The 21,290-nt window shown below is 65.2% G+C and overlaps 1 protein-coding gene across 8 annotated transcripts; it reads left to right on the top strand.

The window, feature by feature from the left end:
* The first annotated feature begins 6,553 nt into the window (after positions 1-6,553).
* On the top strand, positions 6,554-20,951 carry RBBP8NL (RBBP8 N-terminal like). 8 transcript variants are annotated; one of them, XR_014832034.1, is made up of 14 exons: positions 6,554-6,667; positions 11,763-11,908; positions 12,864-12,906; positions 13,464-13,559; positions 13,904-13,976; positions 14,374-14,446; positions 14,839-14,969; positions 15,116-15,198; positions 15,432-15,598; positions 16,156-16,873; positions 17,101-17,224; positions 17,570-17,780; positions 17,863-17,998; positions 19,585-20,951. XR_014832034.1 is itself a non-coding variant. In XM_085003329.1 (14 exons), exons 1-14 carry the CDS (start codon positions 6,560-6,562, stop codon positions 19,602-19,604), a joined length of 1,986 nt encoding a protein of 661 aa, XP_084859455.1. In that variant the 5' UTR covers positions 6,554-6,559; the 3' UTR covers positions 19,605-20,951. The 8 variants fall into 8 exon arrangements, 5 of the variants coding, with proteins under 5 accessions (XP_084859455.1, XP_013853480.2, XP_084859453.1 ...); XR_014832035.1 differs by having other exon boundaries at positions 13,864-13,976; XM_085003329.1 differs by having other exon boundaries at positions 17,713-17,780.
* Positions 20,952-21,290: the final 339 nt, after the last annotated feature.

Below are 21,290 nucleotides of genomic sequence, written 5' to 3'. Positions count from 1 at the left end.
TGAGTGTCCATCGACAGGACAGTGGGCGCAGAGACGTGGTACAGACACACGACGGACGGACGACCCCTCCGGAAACGGCAGCAGCAGGAAAGCCTATGGGAAGGCGAGGTGGTTCACACGGAGGGAACCTGGAGCCGTGAGAATGGGATGCGGGCCATCAGGCTTCCAAGATGAGCCTGAGAGCGGCTCTGCCTAGATCCCCAGGGGAGTTCCTTGGTGTCTCGGTGGGTTAAGGATCCAGCGTTGTCACCACTGTGCTGTGAATTCGATCCCTGTCCCGGGAACTTCCGCATGCCGCGGGGGCAGCAAAAAAAGAACTAGATCCCCGGGTTTCGCCTCCAACCTGCCGCGTCCCGGTGTCCACACTAGCCTGGCCGTCGGTCCCGTCCATCCACTCCCTCCCTATCCAGCCAGCCAGCTATCCGCAGACCCATCTCCCTGTGCATCTGTCTCCGCCCTCTGTCCAGGCTGGTCGTCTCCTGACCTGCCTTTCACACACTGCCACAGACACACGAACAACCGTTTTCAGCAAGGACCCCGCTGACTCCAACATGAGGGTGTGCAAAACCCAAACACGGTGCTAAAGGCAGCGGGTGGTTCTCACTCGCTGCTCAATTAAATCACTTCAGGTTTGTTGAAATCCTGAGCCCTTTGGCAGCTCCCCAAAAAGTTAAACCTGAGGTCACTGTACGACCCACCCCTCCTGCTCCTAGGCATCTGCCCAAGAGAACTGGAAACAGGTGTTCCATCAAAACCGTGTAGGTGAGGAGTTCCCGTTGCGGCTCAGAGAAAGTGAACCCGACTAGGAACCATGAAGACGCAGGCTGGATCCCCGGCCTCGCTCCGTGGGTTAAGGATCTGGTATGGCTGTGGCTGTGGTGTAGGCCAGCAGCTGCAGCTCCAATTCAACGCCCAGCCTGGGAACCTCCACATGCGGCGGGTGTGGCCCTACAAAAACCCCACCAAAACCACGTAGGTGAATGTTGAGAGCAGCCCAGTCCACTGCAGCGGAAAGGTGGAAAAAAACCCGGGTCCTTCGACAGGTGGGGGATACACGAAATATCTGTTCCTCGGAGGGAATAGCATTCGGCCGTGAAAAGGAGTATTAACTCGCTCTTGGTGTGGATGAACCTTGGAAATGTTATGCTCAGTGACAAAAGCGCCACCAAAGACAGCACAGGGAGTGATTCGGCTTACGTGCTGCGTCCGAACAGGCAAACCTACAGAGACAGAGGGCAGCCTCGCTGCTGTCGGGGCCGGGGGCGCGGCAGCTAAGAGGTCCTGGGGTTCCTGCTGGGGTGATGAAAATGCGCTGGAATGAGGGGTGACAGCTGCACAGATTCAGGGATGCGCTGCGTGTCCCTGGGCTCTACGCTGTCCAGACGGTTAAAAGGCAGAGGGAGGCGGTGACACGGGCAGGAAGCACGGGCAGGAAACACAGCCAGGCCGAGCGGAGGTCCCGGGGGAGGACGCGCGGTCCTCACGGAAAGAGACTTCGGCCTTCCTCGTGCTGCTTTACTGCTTTGCCGGGTGGGTCATCCTCGCAGCTCTTGCTGTCAGAAAGGAATTTTAAAGCTAGGGCGCCTAGGGTCGAGGCCGCATGGAGGGCGGGCTCTGGGGGCCTCACCCTTTTCCTCCCCCAAGAAATCCCAGGCCCCCTCTGCCCTCCCAGCTGCCCGGGCCGGGCCCCTCCCCAAGCCAGGCCACCCAGAGCCAGACAGGAGAGGGACCGTGGCCCCAGACATCACCGCAGGCCCCTCTGCAGCATTGATAGGTGACACATTTATCTGGGGGCCAGGGCTACAGGGCTGCCCCTGGCCTGGCCTGGCCAGTGACCCCTACCTCCCCCCACCCCGTCCCCTCCCACCCCATCTATCCATCCAGTAACACAAACAGCAGGCACAACAGGCCCTGCTTTTAAAGGTACTTTCGCAGAAGTCTTTGAAGCCTTATCTCCGACCCTCCCAGCACTTGGATAAAAGCCCAGGCCTCGCCCCGCCAGCCTTCTGTCTCCAGCTGTCCGAGGAAGCAGGGCTGGGGGCCCAGGAGCCCCGCTCGCAGTCCCAGCCCCAACCCCAGCCCCCTGGGGTGAGAGGAGGCACCGGTGCAGGGGTCCCCTTGAGCCGCCCTGACGCCCCACTCCATGGCCTCAATCTGAAACTGAAGACTGGGGGTCAGGGGGTGACCCCCCTGCTCTGCCACCTGGCCCGGCCTGCAGGGTGGGTGAATTGAGGGTCGGTGCGTTTCCCATGAGCCTGGACAGCGTTTCTCCCACTCCCCAAGATACGGTCACATTTGCTCCTCGCATCCGCGCTGTGAAGTAGGCGTCTCTGTGCAGGCGGGGCTGAGCCCCGAAGCGGGTGTGGATATCGGGAGGGGAGAGGGAGCGGATGGAAGCAGCGGAGCCGCCTCCGTCAGTCCAGACGCCTCCCAGACGCTCTGAGGAGCGAGGAATCCCTTTGTCACACAGCAGAAACTAGCACAACCTTGTAAATCAACATACTTCAATAAAACTAAAAAATGAAGAAAAATAAAAGCATTTAAAAAAAAACCAAGAGGATAGAGTTCCCGTCGTGGCTCCGTGGTCAACAAAGCCGTCTAGGAACCATGAGGTTTCGGGTTCGATCCCTGGCCTCGCTCAGTGGGTTAAGGATTTGGAGTTGCTGTGAGCTGTGGTGTAGGTTGTAGAGGCGGCTTGGGTCTGGCATTGCTGTGGCTGCCGTGTGGGCCGGCAGCTGCAGCTCCCATGTGACCCCTAGCCTGGGAATTTCCTTATATGCAGGTGCGACCCTAAAAAGAAAAAAACAAAGAAAGAAAGAAGAGAAACAAGCATGCCCACTCTCTCACCCACTTCAGGGCGTCTCAGACCCTCCCCCCACCTGGTAGCCCATCATGGACCCCAGGCCACGAGCCCCCAGGGCCAGATACGAACACAGAGGTGGGGGGAGAGTTTGAGAAACTCCTAAGGGTGTTCGGGTAAGACAAGCGCAGCCTGGGACCCAGCCCGGGGGAGGGCTCGCCTCCTCCAGGACCTCCCCCAGGGAAGGCCCCCTCCCCCCAGGCCCCCGCCTAGCACCCCACCCGCCCCCCGCCACCGTGCACAGAGGGTCTGTGTGGGGCCAGGAGGCGAAGGTGAGCTCCCAGAAAAATCCCGGCTCAAATGCTTGACCGGGTGATGCCCAGAGCACCCCTCACGGGCCTGGGCTCAGTTTCCGCGGTGAGGGGCCAGGGCGGAGGGGCTGAGGCAGGAGCACCCTTGGCCGCTGGTCCGCATCCAAGGACAGCTGTTGAGAGTCGCGGCAAAGCAGGAAGACACTTATTCCTCCTGGGCTCGCAGCCACCCGGCAAACAGGTGGTCCAGAGCAGGTGGCGGGATCAGGTGTCAGGTCCAGCCACCGGCCTCCCAAGACGGGGTGGGAGCCGTGGCCTTGCCACAGCCCGGGGGCCACACCAGAACCCAGACAAAGCCTGAAAGAAATCAGGGCACCCCGGGAACATCAGGCCAGCACCCGTGTCCTGCCCCAGAGCAGGCCAGGGCTGGGGCCGACTGGCAGCCAGGGCAGGAGTCAGGGGCCAGCGCTGCGGGCAGAGCATGGACACGCCCAGCTCCCAGCCCTAAGAAGCATTTCGGCTTCTTCTTTAATTTTTTTTTGTCTTTTTGTCTTTTTGCCTTTTCTAGGGCCGCTCCCACAGCATATGGTGGTTCCCAGGCTAGGGATCGAATCGGAGCTGTAACCACCAGCCTACACCACAGCCACAGCCATGCGGGATCTGAGCCACATCTGCAACCTACATCACGGCTCACAGCCACGCCGGATCCTTAACCCACTGAGCAAGGCCAGGGATCAAACCGGCAACCTCATGGTTCCTGGTCGGATTCGTTAACCACTGCGCCACGACGGGAACTCCCTCGGCTTCTTAAAAATCAGCTTTATTCTTCTCATGCAGTCCGTCCATCACGCTCCTTCATATTTACGCAAAGGTACTGAAAACTATGTCCATCCATGACCCACACGCGGGTGCTTCGAGCAGCTGTCGTCACAGCTGCCAAAACTTGGAAGCAAGCAGGATGCCCTTCAGGGGGGATGAGTAAATGCACTGCGGTCCTCCAGAGCGGGAGAGCTGAACGACCGTCACAGGAATAGCACTGGAAAGGAGTGAGCTTTCCGGCCGTGAAAAGACATCAAGGACGCGTAAGTGCCTTTCACTACGTGAAAGGAGACAATTCAGAAAGGGGACGGAACTGGTGATTTCAACCCCAGTCGAGTTCTGGAAAAGGCAAAACCATGGAGACAGGAAAAAGCTCAGGGGTTGCAGTGGCGAGGAAGAGGGGGTGAACAGGAGGAGCGCAGAGGACCCCCGGGATGGGGAGACCACGCCGGTGACACTGCCACGTGGACACGCACCCTGCTCCGTGTCCACACCCACAGCAGGTCCAGCACGCGAGCGAGCTCTCAGGGAGACTGGGGGCCCTGGGGACAATGACGTGCCGGTGCAGGTTCAGCCGTCACAATGAGGCCCCACCTGGGGGGGACGTGCGAGATGGGGGCGCTGTGGGTGGGTGGGCAGAGAGGGTATATGGGACATCAGTGTCCCTTCTTCTTGAACCTAAAACTACACTAATAAATAAAGCTATTTTTTTTTTCAAAAACTTGATTGGGGTATAATTTGCATACAACACAATTCACGTTTTTTAAGTGTAAGTTGAATTTTGTCCACCTAGCCCTCCCCTGTAATAGCAACCACCACGATCAGAATCTAGAACTTTCCATCCTCCCAGGGATTTCCTGCTGCGTGTCCCTGACCCTGGTCCCCCTGGACCCTGGCAGCCTCTGGCTATCACGGACCAGAGGCTCCTTCCTGGGCTCTCATCAGTGGGGTCGGCGACACCCCCAGGGGGACGTCTGACATTGACCGTATCACGGTGTCAGAAGTCTCTCCTCCTGACCAGTGGTGTGGACGCCCTCGCGCCGTCCATCCACTCACCCGACTGAACGTGGTGCTGGGAGCACCTCGGACCCTGGGTTGTGGGGTGGCAGTGAGCTGACCTTGAGGAAACCCAGAGCTTGTGTCCTGTCAGAGCCCCTGGCCCATCCGCTGGTCAGCACCGTGAACACCTGGGGGGGGACCCTGGCCCAGCAGGTGAAGCCAAATTTGCGGCCAAGACCCTGGCTCAGAGAGGTTGGGTAACTGGCCCCAGGTGATCCAGCTCTCAAGAAGCAGAGTCAGGGTTCAGAGCTGGCTGGGGAGGGGAGGGGAGCAGCGCAGTTAGGCTGACGCTGGCCGATGCGAGGGTCAGCCCTCCCCGGGGACACCCAGACTCACACATGCAAAGCCACGCAGCACACACTCATGACCTTGACACCCACCAGCCACACGACGAGAACATACCAAACCCACGAACACACAAGCCGAGGGGTGAGCACATGCAGGAACACACAGTCCCCACAGGCCAGGCTGTGCCCACACTCCCACGTCCACCCCCTCACCCAGGGCACGCAGGCACTGCAAAGTTCCAGGGCCTGGCTGGAGCCTGGGGGTGCCCGGCTGACAGCTCCGCCCCTGGGAGCCCAGGGCCGGCAGGGGCCTCAGCAGGAAGTGCATCCCAGGACTTCGCCAGGGCTGCTGGCCCAGAGCCCGGTCCTCCTCCATGAAGACCTGGGCACCGCCTGGGGTTCACTTGGGCACCCTTGGGGGAGCTCCTGCACAAACCAGTGATGGCAACACGAGGGGTGCTTGCCAGGGTCAGGGAGGGAGGCACAGGGTTGGGGGCTGGGAGAGGGAGATTCCGGGGAGGCCTGGGGGCAGGGGGCAGGAGGCAGGGGGCGGTGTGTGGGGCGGCTGCGGCCCTCGGAAGCCAGCTCTTTTCTGCATGAGTGCTGCCACCGTGTCGCCAAGCAGAGAACAAACACGGAAAACCACAATGACCGCCTCCTCCTGCACCCTGGGCCATGGCCCCTGGGCCCAGCCCCACAGGGCACCCCAGCCCACCCTGATTCCCAGAGATGCCCACCCACCTGGCCACCTGGCCCCCCGCCTGCTCTCCATGGGCTGGGATGGGGGCGTAGCGCTGGGTGGAGGGCCTCCCGACAGGGCCACTGCCAACCTCCCTTCTGGGTTTCTGTCTGCTGAGCTCCAATAGGGACAGGCCTGCCCTCGGCGTCCCCACTGTGCCGACAAGGAAACTGAGGCTGGAAAGGCCAGCCCTCGGGAAGCCAGGGGGAGAGGCAGGAGGGGGCCCTCGGGGCCAGAGGCCCCAGCTGCCCCCCCTCCCGCCCCAAGGTGACAACCAGGACCGATGCACCTGCTCCTGCTGGTGTGCCCCTGCAGCCCCGCCCCGCCCCTCAAGTCCAGGGTCTCCCTGTGAGCCGGCTGGCCAGAGGCGCGGGCCACGCGGTAATTACGGAGAAACAATCCAACCTCTATGAGCGCTCAGACCGACCCGTTCTGCCACTTTCAGGGATGGCAGAACCCGTTGGGCAGCTTCGAGCAGTCTCTGCCTCCTTTCTGCTCCTGGCCCCGGGAATTGAAAACCAGTCTAGCGGGTTTGGCCAAAATTATGTCTTGTTCCCAAGCAAGTTCAGCGCCGGCTTCTATCTCGCAGGCGGGAGGCTCCAAATCGGAACCGAGGGGAGGGCCACGGACGTCGATGCGGCCGAGGGGCCGGGTGAGTACCCGGGGGACCCCCGGGTGGGACCCTGTCTGCCGTCGGGGGCAGGGGAAGGGGGCACGTGGTCTGGGGTCGCCATAGGGGCGGTCTTCCCCGAGGTGGAGGCCCGGGCTGCTCACTGAGTAGGAGGTGGGGCCGGCCACCTGCTGGGGGCACCCGGCCCAGGAGGCCCAGTGGGAATGTGGGCCTCAGTGAGCTCCCTGGGCAGAGGGCTTGGGGGAGCCAAGGCTGGACCTGGCACAGATGTGCCAGGGAGTCCCCATTGTCTGCGGAGGGTCTGGGGGCACCAAGAATGGACCAATGGCCAGGGTCTTCATCCTGGACCTGCCCACTGCTAGACCCTCACAGTGCAGAGCAGGTGCAGCCCGGGGGGAGAGGGGCAGAGCGCCGTGCCGCCAGCCTCAGCTCGGGGCTGGGTGCCATGGGACCCTCGGCTGCCCCCAGCTCAGTGCCCCCTGGGAAGCAGTACAGATGGCTCCTCGGGGACTCAGGTCCTGCTCAGTGTCCCCAGCCAGGCCTCAGGAAGGCAGCCAGCTCAGGCACAGCGGGCCCCCGGGGCCACCCATCCCTAAGGAGTCAGGTTGCAGGGCCCGCTGTTATCTGAGCCACGAAGCGACACCTCAGCCTCACTGAGCAAGAACGCGCACACCTGCCTGGTTCCTCTGCGTGTGTGCACATGTGCAGGCGTGCACACGCGTGCACAGCTCTCCCGGCGCCCATGCAGTGCTGTGTGCGTGGCGGGGGAGGTGGCTGAGGGTGGCACCCACGTGCACAGCGTCTGTGTTGGGCATGCACTCGTATATGGTGGAGGTGTGGGTGTCACACGCACATGTGCACGAGTGCCACGGGTCTCTGTGTCGGGCGTGTCAGAAACAGTCCCTGGAGTGGCCCCTCTCTGGACTCAACCTGCCACCTGAACCAGCCCAGGAGGTCATAGGAGGCTGCACTGGTGACTGGACAGTGACACTGCTTTGAACCTCAGGTTCCACATGTGTGAAGTGGGGGCCACCCTGGCCACTCGGTGGGCATTTGTGTGCCCCGTAAAAGCACTGCACAGGGAGCCTCTGCTGGGCACCTGGATGTGGGGCTTCGTGGACTAGTGACCACCTCTGTGTTTGATTGGTCACTGGGCGCCCGTCACATCGAGCCATCCCAACAGGCCAAAGTGGCACAGATGCCCTCCAGCCTCCAGAGCTGGGCTGGGGCAAGCCACCCTCCACGCTGTGGCCCAGACCACCGAGGCACAGCCATGGCTGGAGTTGCCATGGAGGGGCTTCGTCCATCACCGGGTGGGCCCCCCAGAGGCCGCGCAGAGACACCAGAGCCACTGCTTCGGGCCTCAGTGGCTGAATCTAGAGAGTGGGCACCTCCGCAAAGACCGCGTGGGCTCCAATCACGCGGGCAGACAATCGGGAGACCGCGGTTACTGCTGCTATCGTTGGCACTGTTATTCGGGGAGAAAGAGCAGAATCAGGGGCTCAGCACGCCCGCCTCCCAGGGGCTGCTGGAGCTGAACCCCCACAGGGAAGGAGCCCGGGGGCACCCGGCCTGGGAACAGGGCAAGAACTCTCACCCTCATGGGCTTTTCTGTTCAGCCAGGCCACGCTTGGTCCAGGGCCACAGCTGGGGGTTCAGTGGCCCCCTCCATGCATGGGGGCCAGGTGGCACCTTCCCCAGGCGCAGCCACCACGATTCAGTGGACCCTAGGACAGGCATTGTCCGGCAGGTGTCACCTGGACACGCATTACTTGTAAGGAGCCTCAGGACGAACTGACAGGGGGCTGGAAGTACCCCCAGGTGAGGAAGGAGGCCCAGAGATGGGAAGGCCTCCCCGAGTGACACAGGGGAAAGGCAGGACGGGGACACACCAGGGCTGGTGGCTTGGACACCCTTTGCCTGGGCTGACTCTGCCCAGTGTGAGTGGCATGTGGGCAGGGCCACCGGCTGACCCACCTGCCCTTCCCCCCACCTGCTCATTCCAGGTCCTTGACCCTAGCACGGACCTTCCAGCCTGGGCATGGAGGGGCAGGGGCACCCCTGGGGGCCTTAGGAGCAGAGCTCGGGCCTCTGCTCCCCCACCACCCTCACCCCAGTGGGCCATGCAGGCCACCCTCTCCTGCGCGCAGACCCCTGCCTCCCGAGGGCATCGCCCCTCATTATAGCACCTCCACGGCTCCCACCCCAGACCCTAGCGTCTGTGTCCAGAAGCCCCCAGGCCTGGGGGGGTGCCCGCCTACCTTGAGTTCCCAGATCCCAGCCCCCCACGCCTGGCAAACAGAGCAGGGCTACCGAGGGGCTGGCCCGCCAAGCCCCTGGTGGGAGACAGGTTGCACTTTCACAGCCCAGCCCGGGTTCTTTCCACCCACAGCCACTGAGCTCCTGCCCAAAGCCCAGGGCTGGCAGACCTCACCTCGGGCAGGGACCCGCCTCCCTCCACCTCCTCCCACTTCCCCGGACCCTCCCCATGCTCCAAGGGTGGAGGCTGGAACTGGGGGGGCTACCTTGCCTCTGCCAAATGCATTTCTGTCGCCTGCCAGCCCAGCATGGGTCACAGCGGCCCCATGGTATTGTCACCTGGGCTGGAGAGTGCTGGTCCCTAGGAAGCAAGGGCTCCTGGCAGGATGTGAGCCTTCCAGCGCTGCTCCCAGCACCTCCTGCAGGGCCATGTCTGAGCGTCCCCCTGCCCAGCAAGCAGGACCCTTCAGAGACCCTGAGAGATGCGGCCGGGGGGGGCCCTCAGATGGTTTGGGCCATTTGGGGAACGACAAGGAGCCCAGTCTGGGGGCAGGGGAAGATGGCCTGGGCCTTCGCCAGCCCAGCCTCCACACGCAGTGATGTCATCGGAACAATGCCGGCCTCTCACTCGGACACAGAGCCCGCCCAGCCTCTCCCTCTCCTGGCCCAGGGGCACTGCAGGCGCCCCGAGGCTGCTCCTTGCTGGTCGGCCCAGCTCAGACGCAGGCGCAGGCGGCTGCTGGGAAAGGGCTGCCTGTCGGGCGGGTCCGGGTGGAATTTCAGGCACAGCGGCTCAGCCCCTCCCCGGCCCACAGGCCCCGCCTGCCCAAGCCCGAGCTCAGAGCCCCCACCACCTCGGTGCCCAGGAGCCCCACTGCCCAGCAGGGCCACCCGGGTGCGTCCCTGGTCCACGCCAGTTAAGGGCACGGCATCCTCAATCCCAAGTGGGTTCAAGCCCCACCACCCACTTCCCACTGGGCAGCCAGGGAGCGTGACCTGACCTCCTTGGGCCTCGGTTTCCCCATCTGGTGAGTGGGCTCCCTGCAGTGAGGTCAGGGTTAGACAGGCTCCAGAAGTGGGGCCAGGATGCTCATTTATACCCCCTCGAGCCCCGGCCTCCCCCGGCCTCTGGAATTGGCCTCTTGTCCCCTAGCCTGCAAGGACATCCCTCAGCAGGTGAGCTCTGGCTCCAGGCCCAGAGTGGGGGACCCTCCCAGGCTCCCCTCTCCCCAGAGCCCTCACCCACCCAACAGAGCCAGCAAGTAGGCACCCCCACTCTGCCGGCCATCGCTCAGGAGGGCCCCAGAGGCCAGGCAAGTCTGAAACGAGTTTGGACTTTGGGGAGCCCCGCCTCCCCGCCGCTCCGCCCTCCAGCACACCCCAGCTGGTCCTGACCAGGCAGCTTCCGTGGCCACTGCGGGACACAGGACTAGAACTGCTCTCTGTCCTCTTGCCGGGCCCAGCCTTGCATCCCCAAGTCCAGGCTTCCCCAGGGCTCTGACACTTGAGCTGGGGTTCAAAGACCCTGCTAGGAGCCAGACTCCACTGTCAAGCCTCCCTGGGGACAGCTCCAGCCCAGAGCTGGCCCCGGCCCCTGGCTCCTCTTGGGGTCACAGGGTCTGCTCCCTCAGTTAGTGATGCCCCAGCCCCGTCACCCCAGACACCCACCACCCCAACTTCCAAGAGCCCCTTCTGTGCTCTGTGTGCGTAACTCCTGCAGTGGGCTGGCTTTCAGGTCTGGCCCCCGTTGGGCAGTGTCACCCTGTAATGGCACTGGGTGTCAGGGAGCCACCACCAGACATTCACCAGCAGGAGTTTGGGGGCTGCGGCCGGGCCAATTTTAAAGGCAAGCAAGACCACGCCCCTTCTTCAGTGCGTTGTAGGGGCCCAGGGGGGCTCTGATCACACTTTCCAGGGCCTGTGCAGCCTCGGGGGCGGGGCGGAGGCAAGGACGCCAGTGCCCTGGCCCAGGCAACACACCAGGGGTCCCGCGGTGGTTGGGCCCAGGCGGGCACCGTGAAGCAGGGAATGGTGAGGTTCCGGGCATAGCTGCTGCTGACAGTTCAGTGCGGGATGCTGGGAGGAGCCGAGAGTTCCAAGAGGCCAGCTGCTCATTTGCGGGTCCCCCTTGTCCAAGCTGGACCCCAAAGGATCCAGCAGGATGCTCGCCCATGCCCACTAGGCGGGCACTGTGGCCACGGCCACAGGGAGGAAAGGGCAGCTCAGTGGGGCCAGCGCTTGCAACAGGCAAAATCTGTCCAGCTCCCAGCGTGGGCTCTCAGCCCACACTTCATCCTCGGTAAAGGCTTCACGGATGTGAAACCCAAGCAGGAAAGGGGCTCAGGCCATGAGGGGCGGCCAGGGGCTTTCCCGCCGATGCAGGGTTGCCAGGTCCTGCAGGGGAAATGGGTAGCTGGCCCCCACAGAACCCCTGCCCACCATGGCCCCCCGGGGTCACCCATGCCACGGCGGGCACCTGTACCCCGCTGAGTGGTCTCCCCACTGGGTGCATGCACCCTGCTCACTCCCGCTGGTGGTGAGCTGGTCTCCAGTCTGCCTGAGCAGCAGGCCCACGGGCACCATCGAGGCCCTGCAGCACGCCTGAGCCCGTGCCTTCAGACCCCTGCTTTGCTGGGAGAAGCAGATTAGGGAGTTGAGGTTAAGGGGCGATGTCCCATCCCCAAATGTCCCCCTCCAGTGGGGACATGACCCAGTGGGAGCCGTGGGGTGGCCCACAAGACAGGGGTCCCACACCCACGGGGACGGGCACCCACCTCCTCTCCAGGCCGCTGCCAGACCTGCAGCCCACAGGCCCTTGCTGAGCCCCGTGGCCCTGACCCCACTTCCTACCCCACAGGCTGGAACCCGAGGGGCGGTCGAGGCCGGGGGCCTGTCCCTGCACCTGGAGCACAGAGGGGCCTGGGCCAGGGCTGTGGGGAGCCATGGAGAGCTTCGTGGAGTCACTCAACAGGCTGAAAGACATCCACGAGAACGAGGTCATGGGTGAGCACCTTGGGGAGGGCCACCCCTCACCTGGACCTCGGTCCAAGGGCCAAAGCCAAGCCGGGGCTCCCCAGGCCGCCTCCGATCCTGGGCCCCTTGCCCTCCAGGCGCAGAAGGGGAGTCCTGACTCAGAGCCCGGAGCTGCAAAGTGCCGGCGACGGGCCTCGGAGCCGCAGCCCAAGCGCGGCCCTGGAGGGGCAGTGCCCGAATGATCAGCTCGCATCAGAGCGCACATTGAAAGCCGACGCGGCTGCAGACAGCCAGGAGCTCCGGCCAGGGTGGGGCCCTCACCCAGGGTGGGGCGCCCCAGTGTCCCCCGAGAGGTCGCCTACTTTTGGGGATGGGGTCTCAAGGCTCCAGGGGCCTGTCTGGAGCCTTCCAAGGACTGGAACTGAAATCCCTGCTTCCCCCCACGACCACCCCGCACCGCCCCCCCGTCTCCCCCCCGCAGCAGGCCTGGGCCGGCTCCTCCCCAAAGGGCCTGGTCACCTCCTCAGAGACCCAGAGGGATGGGGAAGCGTGGGTTAGCCTAGGGCCCAGGCTGGACCCCAGGCAGGTGGCGGGTAGGGCGTCTGCTGGGGTCTCCATCAAGAGCCCATTTAATTTCCACCCTGGCAGTGTCCCCCAAAACTCTCCTGGGACTTGGCCAAGGGGGTAGTCACTCCCAGCATCAGGGTCCCTCCCACCAGATCCAGAGCCGCCGGGAGGGGAGGGGCCTGTCCCCAGGCAACCGTGAGGCAGAGGCAGGGTGGGGGGCAGGCAGAGGGTATGGACTGGGAGCCCTGGGGTGGGGGCAGCCTCAGGAAGCCAAGGAGGGCACCCAGGCAGGCAGCGGGCGTCTGGAGAGGGCCCGCCAGACACCCAGGGACAGGAGGGGCCCGGGCTCTGCCACGGGGGTGGCCCGGGTGGCAGCACAGCTGGGCCCGACCCTCTGCCCCTTTCCTCGCTCCTCCAGGCCTGCAGAACAAGCTTCTGGAACTGAACTCAGAGAGGTGCCGGTGAGTGAGGTCAGGCCCTGGCCCGGTGGGAAACAGACGAGAAGGGCGGCAGCCGGCCGCGCCCCGCAGCCCCGGGGACGGGTGCCACCATCATCCTGCAATGCGAGGGGGACCCAGGGGAGTCACCCGTCCAAGGTTGTGTGTCAGGTTGCTGGTGGAGCCCACCCGAGGGAACAGGGACCTCCAGGGGCTGGGCACGCCGCGTCCACGCAGGCCAGCCCCACCCCCACCCGGTCCCAGTAACTATCAATAGCAGCACCCCCGTGAGTCCTGGAGACCTGGGGGCACGCTCCCCATACCCCCATTTCACAGAAGCCTGCGTAGTAGTCCTGTGGCACTGTGAGTGGCACGTGGACAAGCCAGCGTCACCAAGGTGGCCTTGAACGCCCGCACGTGGGCACGCTGGGTCAGGCACGGCCCATGTGAGGTCCACTCCTCAAGGACGCCCCCCAGCTCGGGACCTAAGCCAGTGGCCATGGGCGGAGGCGGGCGAGGGGGGGCAGCAGGGGCTCCCCGGCAGAGAAGAACCTCCCCCCCTCGGCTCATCCCCCCCACAGGGACGCCCAGAGGGTGGAGGAGCTGTGTGCCAAGAACCATCAGCTCCGGGAGCAGCAGAAGGCTCTGAAGGAGAACCTGCGTGCGCTGGAGAACAGGTGGGGGCGCACCTGATGGCCACCCCACGATGGTGGGGGCGGTGGGTGGAGGGAGGGTGAGAAGGGGTCTGTGAAGAATGAGTTTGGGGAACTGGAGTAAATCAGCCAGGCAGGTCTCCCTCTGCAGGACTTCTCAGAGCCTTAAGAACCTTGTACTTTCAAGGTTCCTTCCCAAACCCCACGCACATGAAACGCTTAACCTGCCAGGCGGGGCGCCCACAGCACATGCTGAGCGTGGGCAATGAGGTCCCAGGCGATGAGGCCCCCGGCCCTCCACGGCCCTCTTGCCCTCCTCGCCCCGCAGGCTGCGGGCTGGCCTGTGTGACCGCTGCATGGTCACCCAGGAGCTGGCCAGGAAGAAGCAGCAGGAGTTCGAGAGCGCCCTCCTCCAGAACCTGCAGCACGTCTTCCTCCTCAGTGAGCCCTGCGCCCCGTGCCCCCCTCTGGCCCCAACAGCCCCCCCACTCCCCAGGCCCCCGGGCTGGGGCGTCCCTGCCCTCCGCTGCCTCCTTCCTGTGATGAGGAGGGTCCCGGGGGTCCTGCCCACGAGGACCAGCCCTTTCCCTTGGGGGGGTCCCGGGGACAAGCTCGGTCCTGGGGGCGGGGAAGCCCCTCCAGGCTGGTGGTATTCCTCCGCGCCCCCCCCAACCCACGCGGGCAGCAAGCAGCTCGGGGGCACCTGCTGTAGCCCAGGCCCTGGGCCAAGGGCTGGAATCCCCGCTGGGGGCAGGAGAGGGGGGCTCCTGGGGGCTGTGCAGACCCCACCCTGCCCTTCTTACCCCCACCCCACGCCCCTAATCCGTGTCTCCTGCAGCCAATGAGCTGACCCGGCTGCAGGAGGAGAACGACACTTTGAAAGAGGAGGTGAAGCGGCTTCGGGGTCCAGGGTGAGTGGGGGTGGGGGAGGGGGAGGCATTGGGTCCAACAGGCCCAATCCACGTACCCCCAAGAGCCGGTGGAGCAGAGGGGCTCCCACCTGCCATCACCCCACGACAGACTCGTGACCTGCCCTGGTCCACAAGCCCAGGACCGAGTAATGGGCGCCTTGGGAAGGGAGCCCCCCAACCCCCACGGCGGCTCTGCCGCTTGGGCTCCACCAGGACATCGGTGTTTGAAAGGCCCCAGGAGGGTGCGGCTTAGTCCCCACTGTCTTTCCTGGTCACCCGAGTGTCCCACACAGGCAGCTTGGTCCCCAGGAGGGCAGGTGCCTTAGCCTTTCTGGGGGTCCCAGGGCGCTGGCCTCCCTCAGCACCCATCTTTGCCTTCCCTCTGGAGACAGGCCCAAGCCCCCGCTCAGGGAGGGCTCCTCGGACCCCCCATCACCCCGGCTGCCCCCCTCCCTGGGCGCCCAGAAGGCCATCACGGAGAAGCCGCTGGGAGGCCACGAGGAGAGAGAGGACGACCACCCAGGTGCGGGCGGGCCCCAGGGAGACGGTGAGGTGGGGGCGGGGGAGGCCAGCAGGCTGGGCCCCCCAGGGCCAGGAGCCCTTGGGCCGGGGCTGAGCTGCCCCTCTGAGCGCCCCCCAACCGTCCCGCCTCTGCTGCTTCTCCCACAGAAAGGCCGGTGGGGTACAGGACGTCTCCCGTGGCCAAAATCTCCCCGGGGGCCAACCTGCCCGAGCCCCGGGCCCCGGACATGGTGAGGGCAGGGGACCCAGGCGCACTCCCCTTTCACAGGCAGCCCGAGACGGGAGACTGGTGGCCCTGCTCTGTGCCAGGCACCCCAACCATCCCATGGGGCACGTGCCTGTGCTCCCTCCCAGCAGGGCCCCTGAGCCCCGTGGGACCTGGGTGGAGGTGAAGGGGTCACACAGAGAAAGGGCAGAGGTCCACGCCGACCCCCACCGAGGCTGACCTGTCCACCCCGTGCAGAGCCCCCAACACATCTCCAACCAGCTGCACGGGACCATCGCCGTGTTGCGGCCGGGGTCCCGGGCCTGCTCCGCCAACCGAGGCTCGGCCAATGGAACGCCCCCGCTGCCGCCCCCCAGGAGCAGCCCACCCAGCCCACCTTGCGGGCACAGCCTCCCTCTGGACAGGTGAGGCCCCGCCCACCGCCACCACCAGGTGCCGCCTGCGTGGGGCGCCCAGTCTCCATCCTGGTCCCACCTTTCCAGAAGGGGCCAGCAGCCCGGGGAGTCCCCCCACCCTGTCCCTCCAGGAGCTCCTGCTCTTCCGGGCTCGGCTTCCCCAGGTACCCTCTGCATGGCCACCTTCTGAACAGCCGGGGCCCAGTGGGGGTCGTGGGGATAGGAGGGGGCCTGAGCCCTGCAACTCCTCTCAGAAGGGCCACGCAAAGCCTCTCGCGTGGACCGAGACCACTCTCGGTGTCTGAGAGGAGCGAGGGGTGCGCGGGTGGGATGGGCGCTCCAGCTGATCGGACAGGCAGCTGATGCCCAGTAGCGGCCTTGGAGGGTTGGTCCCCTCTCAGAGCCCCAGGCCATGATCGCCAGGCTCCAGGAGCTGCCCCTCCATCCTCTCCCCACCGTGTGACTCCCACTCCCACACCCCAGGCCTCGGAGGGCAGCTCCCCTCACCTCCCTGTGAAATGAGGGCCACCTGAGGGCCTTGGTCACTGGCTTCTCCTTGCCCGCAGCTTCCTGCAGCCCTCACAGCCCGCGGCCAAGACCTGTGAGTCCCTGAAGCATCCCCTCCCGGCTGAGCGCCTCTGCCTCCTGAACCGCCACCTGGCCCTGCACCTTCGGAGCCCCTACTGCAGTCCCCGGGCCTCCGCCACAGCCCCCAGTGGTCCCCAGCCCCAGGGCCTGAAGGCTGGGGAGACCGAGGCCTGGGAGGAGCCAGCGGGCCTGCTGGGCCTGCCGGGCACCCTGGCAGGCGTGCGGGATTCGCAGCTGGAAGGGGCGCTGCACCTGCTCCTGGCCCAGCAGCTGCGGGCACGGGGGCGGATGCGTGGGCCCAGGATGAGGGGCCAGCCAGCGCCGGGGGAGCCGCCACCCTCTCCGCCTGCCAGCTTCAACTCCAAGGGACCCGAGGGCGAGGCGGCCGGGACAGCATTGCCCAGAGGGCGGCACCCACAGCCCACAGCCCCGGGCAGCCCCAGCGGGAAGGAGGCCACAGCCACACAAGACGGTGCCCCAGACAAGCCCCTGGACCTCTCAGAGCGGGGCCGGGGCCGGGACAGCACCCCCAAGCCTGCCAGCCTGTTGGGGTCCCTCAGCCCCCCGATTGCCCACACTCCCAGCCCCAAGCCGCCCCAGGGAGCAGAGGCACCTGGTCAGCCTGGAGCCCAAGGACTCAGCAATGGCACCAAGGAGGCCAGAGAGCCGGAGTCGGAAGGGCCTCCAACCCCGGCGGTGAGGGCCCCAGCCCTGTTCCTGGCCTCCACCCAGAGCATCCGGCTGCCCCAGGGTGCTGTCAGCCCCACCCAGCCAGCTCCCAGTGCGCCCAGCCTGGTGCACCCCACACGCACACACCGAGCCCCCGCTGCAGCCCCCGCCGGGGTCCAGGGCTGCCCCGAGGCTGGTCTGGGGGCAAGGAGGTGGCCTCATGTGAACTCAGGTCACTCTCTGCCTCCCCCCAGGACCCCCCACGTTGTCTCCCAGGGCCCCACCCCAGCCTGCCCTCTCCCAGTGGCACAGATGAGGACAGAGGGCGCCCCAAACCGCCCCCCCGCTCGCAGAGGCCGGAGGGAGATGGCTGCCCAGGTGCGGATGAGCCGGGGGACACGGGGAGAGGAAGCACGGCGAGGAGAGGGGCGAGTGGCGGCATCAGCCGGAGGCCCCACTGTGGGACCCAGCTCAGCCCCCTGGGCCTGGTCCACCCAACCCTGGGTCTGGGACCCCCTCTGCCTCCTACAGACCCAGAAAGGCGTCGGGGGCCCGGGGAGGGCACGTTTCTGACCACAGGGGGTGGAGGGGGAGCGTTCTAGCAATGAGGGCCTTGGAGCAGGTCGCGCATCCGTCACCCAGGGCCGAGCCGGGGGACACCCAGCTGGTGGCGACATCGCACGGGTGCTGGGGACACGGGGCCTGGATCTGACTCCAGGGCAGGTTCCTCAGCCCCTCAGGGCCTCAGGTTCATCATCTGCAGAGCTGGTCACCCCCGGCCCCAGTCTGGCAGGTCAGCGGGGCCCGTGCTTTCCCTGGACTTCCAGGCCCCCGGCCTGGCCTGACCCACGCCCTGCGCCCTGCAGAGCTCAAAGCCGACGTGCAGCAGCTGGAGTCGGATGAGCTGGACGCGTCGGACGCCTCCGACAGTGAGGTGGGTGCCGGCCCCCCGCCGAGGGTGGGGGTGCTGGGCTTGGGGGCGGGTCCTCACCATGGCCACACCCCACACCCCTCAGGTGGGCCTGGACTTGGAGGCGGGGGCCACGCGGAGCGCCCCGGGGGAGGGGCCCAGCTGCTTCTGCGCCAAGGAGCGTGGCCGGGGCCTGCAGCAGAAGAGGAAGAGGGCCTCGGACCCGGACCCGTGGAGCAAAGGTATGGGGGGTGAGGGGGACGCAGCCGCAGCACCAGCGCCCCCGCCCCCTTTTCTGGCTGCTTGGAGCCCAGAAGCCAGCCCTCGGGCCTCTCCCAGAGCGGCCCAGGAGGGAGAGGGCCGGGTCAGGCCTGGGTGAACCCTGACTCGCCTCCTCCTCCCAGGGCCAGTCCCTTCTGCCCGAGCGTCAGTGCCCTCCGGAAAGGGGGCAGTAGCCGAGCTAGCAGGAGGTCCAGCAGGATAAATTACAGGGCAGAGGAGGCGTCCTGGGCCACGAGAAGCCCCCAGGCCTGATGGCCTTGGACCCCTGTCCCCCTCCCAGTCCCACCTGGAAGGAAGTAGGGATTCCAGAACCCTCCAAAGACGAGCAGCACCCTCTGGGGGTGGGTCGGTTTGCTCCCTCTGGGGGTGGGGTGCTGCTCACCTGTTTGCCGAGGGTGGTACCCGTGCCCCGTCCCCACCCCGGCCGAGGGTCTCAAGACGCCCACCCCCCTGCCCTGCTGAGGTCACAGTGGGAGTTGGGCTGGGCCTCCAGACGCCCGCGAGGGCCTTTGAACAACCGAGCTAACACGGGATGCGGCCCTGGTGTTTTTCCAAGCAGGCCGGCCTTGCAGCTGGGCTGTGGCCGCCACAAAGCGCCATTGTTGCCAGGAAGGTGACCACGGCCTTGTTTGCAGGGCCAGCGGTGGGGGCCGGCACGCCCGTGTGATCTCGTGGCACTTCCTCCTAGGCATCTCTGGAAGCTGTCCTGGTGGGCACAGCGGCAGCGGTGTGCCCCGCCAGCCCCCAGCCTCCACCCTGAGCCGAGCCACCCCACCACCACTTGCCCGCCCAGCCGGGGCTCCCCAGCAGGCAGCCCTAGCACTCACAGGGTGATCAGTGAGGACACAGCCCTTGCCAGCTTGCGGCGCGTGGCTCAGCACCAGGGGCAGCATCCTTGAATCTTGTGCCCGTGGAGAGGTTCAGTGGCATCCTGTCCTGAGTGCCTTTGGGCCTCATGACCCGGCCCAGTGGGGAATGATCTCTGTCTTGTTGACGGGGAAACTGAGGCTCAGAGGCGCAGTAACTTGCCCAAGGTCATGGAGCTGGTTCGTGGGGTCAGGATTCCAGCCTGGCCCGTCTGACCCAGAGCTGGTTCTGCATCAGAGATGCACCTGGAGCCCAGCATCTTGGCGGGTCCCACCTGCAACGGTCTCAAGGACCAGATGCGCCTCCCCCGTAGCCCCAGAGGGCAGGCCCGTGGAGGCAGCAAACCAACGTCTTAGGGACTCTGAGGGCGTTTCCTGTGAGCTGGGTTTATCCAGAATGTCCCAGACCCTCTGCAAGGAGGCACTGGGGCCAAGCCGATTCCAGGACGATGCGCCTGGGGAAAGGTCCACCCTTCCCCCCAATTCCCTAGGCTCACATCCGCTCAGGGCCCCTGCTCCAGGGTCCCTCTCTGTCAGGAACAAGTCGGATCTGCCAGGGTGGGCTCTTGAGTTCCCAGAAACTGCCACGAGGCCCTGGGCGGGAGCCCAGCGTCACTGCAAGAGAGACACGCAAGGCCACTGCCATGCCTCCTGGCCTGACCTCGGCCCACTTCCCACAGCCTCCAAGAAGCCGTCCTGAGGAAGGAGTCCGGGGAGCCAGCCCCTCAGCCAGCAGCTGGGAAGAGACCCGGGGCACCACAGCCCTCCCCAAAGTGTCCCTACCTGACCGCCCGCAGCCAAGACAGCCCACACCACCAGCCCAGCAGAGCAGAGAGGACTGGGCCCCAGCCCACATCCAGAGACTGGGAAGCCAAGACGGCTGGCCTTTGGACCCCCTCCATCTGAGACATGTGCCCGCAACCCCCTTCCCAATATCTGTCCCCTTGGGGGAAGCAGGAGCCAGAGAGGCCCAGATGGCTCCGCCTCCAGCCCAGCCCCACCCCCACCCCTGCTGGGCACAGGCAGCCCTTCCTGGGCAGCAGCCCCTCCTCTGACCTACCCAGATTCCACAGCACCCCTGAGCCTGGGGCTGAGCGCCTAGCGGCCCAATCCTCAAGGGGTGGAGCTCAGAGCGGCGGTCTGGGGCGCCCCCTTGTGGAGTCCCACAAACAGGTGCTGGGCGGTGAGGGTGCAGGAAGCCCAACAGGCGGCAGTGCAGCACCCTGGCAGAGAGGGGTCCCAGGGCACCGAGACCTGAAGTCTGAAGAAGGATGGCGTGTGCAGCTGGCAAGGTCGGGGGTCAGCTGAGCATGCACCTGCCAGGGCAGGTGACTCATGAGGCTCTTGAGTGCGTCCAGGGATGGGGGGCGGGGGTCACTGCCTTTCTGAAGGGCAGGATCCAAACCAGCCCCACTCACAGAGCACTGCAGGGACCAGGGTACCCTCTGGGGAGGACTGCAGGAACAGAACAGCCCCCTCCTCACCGACACCTCTGAGTCCTGGCTCCACGCCCACGCTGACCTGTCGGCCACCTGCACGGCCACAGGGCAGCTCAGCCAGGCTTCCACTCTCAGCACTGGGAAATATTCTGCCATTGTCACTGTAGGAGGGGGTCTCAGAGCGCCTCCATGGGGGGGGGAGTCGCTTAAATAGGTTCCTGGGTCCAACCCCAGACTCACTGAACCAGGAACCGCAGGCACCTGGGAATCTGAGTTTTAAGAAGCTCCCCAGGCAGTGCCCCTGCACGTGAGGTTTGAGAACTGGCCCTTCCAAGGCCAAGGCAGGACACAGGTCAATGCCTAGGCTGGGTGAAGCCTGGGGCAAACTGGGGGCACAGGCCTGAGTAATGGGGGCACGGCTGCCACCTTGCTCACTGTGGCCTGTCTGCCTGTCTGAGAGGCCAGAAGGACTAAATTCCCAAGAGAGACATCCAGGCGCCCTGCCCCTGTGAGCACAGGCGCATGTATACGCCGTGTCCCACTGTTAAGAGCTGTGAAAGGCTGCTTTGATTTCTCTGCAATAAAACAAAACCTGTGTGCTCCATTCACATCCGACTAGTAGACCAGGTTTGGCCCGTGGGCACCCATCTCCAGGAGCCTGGGGAGAGAGAGGGCACCAGAACCTGGACGATCCGGTTCCTCCCCCACCCCCGTCCCTGCAGCACCCCCAACACAGTGCAGCTGGCAGGGGACAGATCCTGAGCAGACGGCATGGTTTTGGAGCTGAGGGGCAGTAACACGGTCCATGTCCCCTATGTTTTCCTCATTTGGTATCAAGTTAACTAAGAGCTACCAGTGGGTCAGCCCCCACCTGCCAGGTGCTCCTGCTAGTAAGAGCTGGCCAGCAGAGCCAGGCCCTGGGGCCCTAATGGATGTTGATTCCAGCC

This window comes from Sus scrofa, chromosome 17 (assembly GCF_054392235.1).
Source record: "Sus scrofa isolate SSC_HxYL_T2T_F1_AM1 chromosome 17, Sscrofa_HxYL_maternal_Yorkshire_Landrace_v2.0, whole genome shotgun sequence".
Classification (NCBI taxonomy): Eukaryota; Metazoa; Chordata; class Mammalia; order Artiodactyla; family Suidae; genus Sus; species Sus scrofa.
The sequence above is the reverse complement of the archived record's forward strand: the minus strand, read 5'-3'. Positions and strand labels throughout refer to the sequence as shown.

What these genes read in the sequence shown, in the direction of transcription:
- RBBP8NL (XM_085003326.1), top strand. An exon ending in AGCCCCGGGCCCCGGACATG is followed by an intron (nt 15,199 to 15,431) that starts GTGAGGGCAGGG and finishes CACCCCGTGCAG; the next exon opens with AGCCCCCAACACATCTCCAA. An exon ending in GGAGGGAGATGGCTGCCCAG is followed by an intron (nt 17,225 to 17,712) that starts GTGCGGATGAGC and finishes TGCGCCCTGCAG; the next exon opens with AGCTCAAAGCCGACGTGCAG.